This window comes from Myotis lucifugus, unplaced genomic scaffold (assembly GCF_000147115.1).
Source record: "Myotis lucifugus unplaced genomic scaffold, Myoluc2.0 scaffold_20, whole genome shotgun sequence".
Lineage (NCBI taxonomy): Eukaryota > Metazoa > Chordata > Mammalia > Chiroptera > Vespertilionidae > Myotis > Myotis lucifugus.
In genome coordinates, this window is record NW_005871068.1 from 11,746,856 (window position 1) to 11,754,329 (window position 7,474).

At 37.0% G+C, this 7,474-nt stretch overlaps 1 protein-coding gene across 1 annotated transcript; it reads left to right on the plus strand.

Moving 5' to 3' along the window:
* Window positions 1-3,330: 3,330 nt before the first annotated feature.
* SRSF2 (serine and arginine rich splicing factor 2) lies at window positions 3,331-3,945 on the plus strand. Its single transcript, XM_006085695.1, has one exon. It carries the CDS (start codon window positions 3,331-3,333, stop codon window positions 3,943-3,945), a length of 615 nt encoding a protein of 204 aa, XP_006085757.1.
* The last annotated feature ends 3,529 nt before the right edge of the window (window positions 3,946-7,474 follow it).

Genomic DNA, 7,474 nt, shown 5'->3' on the forward strand with positions numbered 1-7,474 from the left:
TTTTTATTGAGAAAGTGATTAAAGCGCTCAAAAATTTAAAAATGCATATTTTTTGTCCCTTAGTAGGCCATGACATAATTCTGTTAAAATCCGAAATAACTGAAAGTAAGAACATAGATAAACAGACACCTAAATTATCTGCTACAAAATGATTAGCAAAACTATCATTTGGAGTATTGCAGAAAATAGCAAGTGTACCTAATAAATTCATATATCTGGCTAAGGAGATATCTAGAAAGAATAATTTAGTCCTAGCTAGTTTGGCTCAGTGGATAGAGCACTGGCCTACGAACTGAAGGGTGCTGGTTCAATTCTGGCCAAGGGCACATGCCTGGGTTGCGGGCTCCACCCCCAGTAGGGGGCATACAGGAGGCAGCCGATCAATGATTCTCTCTCAACATTGATGTTTCTATCTCTCTCTCCTCCTTTCCTCTCTGAAATCAATAAAAAGAAATATATTTTTAAAAGAATAATTTAATTGATTTATTTAAATGTCTCTGATAATATATGAAAATATAAAAATTAACTTAAAAATGAATTGTTTCCTTAGCTGGTTTGGCTCAGTGGATAGAGCGTCGGACTGCAGACTGAAAGGTCCCGGGTTCGATTCCAGTCAAGGTCACATGCCCGGGTTGCAGGCTTAATCCCTAGTAGGGGACATAAGGGAGGCAGCCAATTAATGATTCTCTCTCATCATTGATGTTTCTATCTCTCCTTCCCCCTTCCTCTTTCTGAATTCAATAAAAACATATTTTAAAAAATAAATAAGTAAAAACGAATTGTTCTGTTTTAGAACAGAATGTAGACAAAAGAATAGAGTGCCCAGGACAGCCTTTCCAGCCTAAGAAAGATCAACCTTAAAAAGCAAAAGGGCCAGTTGTTTCACCAGCAAAATGGGTTTATTTGAGAATGGCAAAGGAATGACAATCTGGGACAATCCAATAAAGGAGACCCATGGACAAGTCTGAAGAACAGAGGAGAGGGGTTGCTTTCATAAGGGAAAAAGAGGAAGTTAGGAGGGGCTGTTTTGGAAGAATTCAGGGCGATAATGGCTACTCATTGGCTGAGTGTCGCAGATTCTCATTGGCTTGACTATAACCAGGAGTACAAACCTGAAGGCAACTACCTAAGAGGTTCAGGTGACAATTGAGGTGTTTTTCTGAGCAAGGAGAAATTCTTCTTTCCTCCAGCTATTTGTCTTACTGGATAACTCAGAAGGCTGAACTACAGTAACAGAGGACCAATTGGTGACTCCTGGAATGAGAATGGGCCCTAACCAAGGAGATTCAAAGATGAACAGTGGCCTCAGAGCAAAGAACAAAACCTGGACAGGAAAACGCAGTCTGAAGGTAAACAAGGAAAGGGTATAGCTATGGTATAGCTATGTGATCCTTTTTTAAGATCTCAGAAAGATTTCAGAGCATTCCTCACTAACTTTATTTGCAAGCAACTCCACATCAGCCTCACAGGTGGCCCAAGGTAGAACTTGTCATGGAAAGAAGTGACGGTGTGTCTTTTGTTTAATGGAGTGAAGACTGAATAAGAATCATAAACAACCTGACAGACAGACAGAATTTGTGCTATTCGAAGCACCATGAGTTTAGACTAAAAGGGACAAGAACAATTTAGAATTAGAAGCCTTGGTACCCTCAACCTTTGCACACAGGAAGCACACTAAGAAAGCTAATCAGCTACACACATGGACCATTATTTTAAGGAAGGTAAGATAACTCAGAAGGCTGAACTACAGTAACAGAGGACCAATTGGTGACTCCTGGAATGAGAATGGGCCCTAACCAAGGAGCTGGAAGCATGTGCCCAGTTGAATTTTAGAGTTACTGTGGACGATTCCCCCTCTTGAATAGAATTTTCACTTAAGGCTCTCCTATAAGTATCTCAATATTGTATGTTAGATGTGATAAAGGCAGATAATCTGTTTCTTTATGCCACAGGACTTCTGATTAAGAGGAATAAAACTGGAGGAACTGTACCTGAAGCCTCTCTTTTGTACCTAGGCCTAATTAAAATGATAAGGTCCTAGATGTTCATACACTGCCATAAGAGGATAAGATTTTGGTGAAGGGGGTTAATGTATTTTTCATGTGAAAAAAAACCTGAAAATATTACCTGTTCGGAAGAATGACTATGCTAGATTTAAAATGGTTGTAAATCCTTCACAATTTAATTGAGAGATTCCTTTTTTCCCCTCCCTTTGAACCTGATCTGGCTTATGATTACTTTGACCAATGGGATATCCTAGAAGTGATGCAGAATTGATACTATATACTGGCCTGGGCCTAGACTTTAACAGGAATGGTGCTTCTACTGTGGTCTCTTATAAACCTAAGCAGCTATGTAAGAAATATAACTAGACTAGAAATCTGCCAGGCTAACGACATGAAGTGACTCTAGAAAAAGGGGTATGATGGGAGTCAGCTGACACCCAGCAGTTCCAGAGGAGCCATATGTCACCTAGCTAATTCAGCTGATGTAATGGAGAAGAAGCAAACCCTACTTCCCCCTATATTAATCCCTATGGCTTAAAATTGTGAGATAAAAGTATGATAAATTGTTAGTCTAAGCCATTAAGTTTTGATGCAACAATGGATAACCAGAGCCCATATTAATTATATAGAGAAAATGTTGTGGCTTGCAAAGAGCACAAAATGCTCATTGAAGGTCAGAAGTACTTAAATAATATTTTATATTCCCTATCATTGTCAAGCTCATTTATTGGAGTGCAATGGGTATGATTCATCAGAAAAGATGTCAACAATTTGAGTAAATATAATTCAATTATTTTTTTCAAGCAGATAAGGAGACTCATATTCAGTTTCTGATTACAATTCAAGCCTTGCTGGTCACTGTCAATCTCTCTTTGCCTGTTAGTATTATTGTTAGTATTATTAATACCCTGCTTGTTCATGGTTTTTGTTGTTTTTTTTTTTTTTTGCTATTTTGTTTTTGTCTCCAAGTAGAGAAATGTTTCTAGCTTATCTTAATCAGCATTGCAATTTATTTCAATATATATAATTATAACTGTGTGTTTAGCTATATGCTAGAAAAGTCACAAAATGATAGGTTATGAAAATTCATTTTTAAAAAAATCGTATGTAGCTATTTCTCACGTGGTCTCAGTTCTGGAGATAGGCGGGACTGTGTAGAACATTCTGTTGTTACTATGGTATCCATGCGCATGCGTGGAAGGCAGTGAAACAGAGGACGTAACAAAGAACCGTTACAGCCGTTGGCGCCATACTTGCCACCTTCCCAGATTGTCAGTTTCTCGGCGCTCAGTTTGTGGGGGCTCAAGCTGAATTCTCAAAGGCCATGAGTTACCCATGCCCTCCTCTCAATGTGTTCGACATGACCTCTGTTAAAGTGGACAACCTGAACCCGTGTACTACAACCAACAGCCTGCGGGTTATCTTCCAGAAGTATGGTGAGATTGGAGATGTGTACATCCCACGAGACCGCTTTACTAAAAAATGTCGGGGCTTTGCTTTTGTTCGTTTCCTCAACAAGCGCCATGCTGAGGATGCCATTGCTGCCCTAGACGAGATCATGGTGGATGGCCATGTGCTGCGGGTACATATGGCACGCTACAGTCGCCTCTCAGATATCCACTATGGCCGCCATGGGGAAAATCCTGCGCACAGTTACGAATGCCGGAGCCGCAGCCCAATGGGGCAAAGCCAATTCCAATCTCAAGGCACATATCTCTACAGCTATGAGAAGTCTCCATCTCGCTTTCCTGATGCATCTCCATCAACCTCTGAATCAACATCAACCAGCTGTTTCAAGCCCAACTTCTCCTGGACGTCGGGATCTTCCTCACTAACAACATTCAGACTGGGATCCAGAATCCTTCCAGAAGAGAAGTCCAGATCGCCACCCAAGAATCCCTTCAAGTCTCTTGGAGAGGAAGGAGCAGCACCTTACTAAGATAATGAGTCCTGAGCAAGTACCCTGACTGAGGACTTGGGAGAGGGGAGGAGAACAACTGAATTAGAGTCCTTGGAACAAGCTACTAGCTGTTGAAATGGTTAATCTTTAACATATCTAAGTTTTTACTTGTTTTAATTTTGTGTCAAGTGGTAAACTTCATTTTACTTGGTATTTTGTTGCTGTTATTAAAGTATCTTCTAAGTTCGTGAGCTGGACAACTTCAAGTTGTTATTGGTTCAGATATTTTAGGTGCAATTTCATTTTTTGTTACATATTTTCTTTGAAAGTAAACAGATAATCTAATTTAGAGCCTCTTGATTTAAGAAAATGCAAGCAGCCCTCTTCTTCAATAGTCAGAAACTGTCTAGTGATTGACAATTGCATCATCCTTATAAAAATACTCACTAAAATTGCTGTAAATTTATTTACATGTGGAGTTTACCTTTGGATCTAAATGGTAATCTGGACCTGCATTTCTAAAAAAAAATTTCAGATGAAAATAATTTATTTTTAAGGTATTATTTGTCAACACAGTTGTAACCTCTTATGTACTTTTGTGCACTAGACATAGTAGTATAGCAATTGAGTAATGGTGGCTAACTGTTTAAATGGTGTTTCATAGTGCTGAATGCTTGGAAATCTCATGTTTTACCCTGATTGCCCCTATGTGAGGGTAATATGCTGTGCAGAAACAAATAGCTATCAAGTTTATTTAAAATTCTGACAATTGCACTTCCTGTCACTCATGCCTTGCATATATGTAACAGAGCATACAGTAAGCACATTTAGTAGATGATAAAGACACCTTTATTTTTTCCTCTTATCCCCAAAGTGGTAAAGCTGATCATCTATGAATTTAACTATATAAAATGTTAAGAAGCAAATTATTTTTACCTTTGTAAGTACCAATAACATACTGTATCTTTTTGCTTACACTATACTGTAACCACTTTCTGAAATTTAATTAAAACAATTTTCCTGGAGTTTTAAAAACTAAAATTGTTGTGATGATATTCTCATTAATAAAAATTTGAAACAAAAGATATTGAGGTCATCTGTCTCAAATATTTTATGAATAAAAACATCAAGACAACTGAGTAGCAACCTAAGCTAAAATCAAAGTCACATACATCTGCTACTACTACACAGCTATGATCCCCACACTAGCTCTGCTCTGAATCTTCTTGAATTGCCTGCTATGGCTCAATACTCCATTTCAACTTATTGGCTTTGAATTGATGTTTTGAGAGACAGTGATCCCTACCCTCACTTTGGAATTTGTACCTGCTCTGATTCGTGTGCTTCTCATTTAGCTCAGCATTGCTGGTACTTTAGCCCCACTCAACCTTTTTCTCTTTACTTCATGACTGCCAATCCCCCAATCTGGTTCAGGCACTATTTTTTTTTCCACTGCCCAATTCTCTTTGTCTGAGCAACTGACTAAATCAAACTTTAAAAAAAGAGAGATTCAACATTCTGAGTTTTAAAAAATAGTCTAGAGAGATTAAATGATTGGACACACAATGGACAAATGATTAGAGTTCAACCTGGGTCTCTAAATTCTCAATCCAATCATCTTTCTTATATACTGAATTCCCACAGTATATTGTATTTAAATACATTGAATTGAAATGGTGTTTGGGAGCATCAATTGTGATGTTTGGGAAAAATATTTTTAAAGCCTTTAAAAGTAGACAATAACTATAATGTTGTAGGAATTAGATGTTTGAAATGAAGTACATTGCACAGGAAATTTCAAAACTTAAGTGCAATTGACCTCTTACTAGTATTTAGAAACTACTCTTAAGCCAATGGTTACTAAGCTAACCAAATATCTGTTTAAACTTTTTAAACGCACCACACATATATGCGCTTGTGCACACACACCTACTCACACTCATGAAGACTGCTAAACTTATCCTAATAATCTCACCAGGGAGCTAATGGGTTACATTATCTCCCTCTTTATTAAGGTAACAGTGAAAGACATTTTACTTCCCACCAGGACCATTTTGTTTCTTAATGTAAAACAAATGTTCAGTGGTACTTTACTTCAGGATATTTTCTCTTCATCTGAGAATTAAATGAGTATTATTGGGCTAAGGTATCAGAATATAATGAATAGTAAATATATGTAACACATACAAAAATAGTTATTTTGAAAGGACCTCATAGTAAAGAGAAATAGGAAACAATCACATTTAATTCATAATCAAATGGAAGTGATTCTTCATTTCTTTCAATTCAATTATACACAAGTTCGGTGCCTAATACTTAGTTAAAAAATAAATGACAGAAAAATCTGTTTTCTTACTTTTTTCATAAAAGACTAAACTCAATTAAACTTAAGTTATATAAACATGTTAATTTTATAGACTGGACAATAGCCAATGAGTCCTACATGGAAAATTTATTAAGACTTATTTTTTTGACATCTGATTAGATTGCTGATCATATTACTTTCCTGTTGCAATTATAAGGATCCTTCCATGGTGACAGAAATCCTTCACAAGCTTAAATTTAAAAAAATAAAACACACTGGTTTATAGATCTAAAAATCCTATGACACAAATAACTTCACATATTTCTCAATTTTTTTTCTTGGGTATATGGCTCTTTCACCATCTTTGTTTTCCTCTGTCTCTTTATGTTGATTTTCTTCATGTTCATGAACACAAAATAGTCATGAGCATCTTTAGGTTTATATCCTACCAGCTTAGCAACCACAGTGGAAAATAATTTCTCATTTTCTTTAGTTTTAGCTAAACTCAAATTTAACTCATAAATTCATGTTTGGTCACATGTCCATGCTTAAAACAATTACCATAACCAGCAATTTCAGATATGTTAATTGGACATAGATGCATCATATGTCCTTTCCTTTAGCCAATCAATGACAGTGAATTCAGTTAAACTTAAACCAACTGAACTAAGGTTAGAGAATAGGTTTTCCCCCAGGAAAATCAGGTTGTTATCATTATAAGTATATTAGGTTGATGCTAAGCAGCTAAAAACAAAATCCACTGCTTATTCTAAAAAAATAACAAACATTTTGTCCTGCCTGTGTGACTCAATTGTTTGGAGTATTGTCCATATACCAAGAGGTTTCAGGTTCGATTCCTGGTTAGGGCACATACCTAGGTTTCAGGTCCAATCCCTGGTCAGGGCAAGTATGGGAGGACAACCAATATCTCTCTCTCTCTCTCTCTCTCTCTCTCTCTCTCTCTCTCTCTCTCTCTCTTTCCCTCCCTCCCTCCCTCTTTTTAAACATATCTCTGGGTGAGGATTTAAAAATAATACAAATTTTTTTCAGCAGTGTTCTATTTCACACACACGCACACACACACACACTCACACACAAAAATCAAAGGTCAATTTATACTTTGTGTCCCTTATTCCTTCTGCAATTAATTTCACAATATTTCCACCCAACCTCAAAATTCTGGCCACAGTTGCCCAAACAAGCCAAACACTTTTAAGTATATTCCTTCTGCCTGACATAGTCTCTCTTTACCAACACTTACCC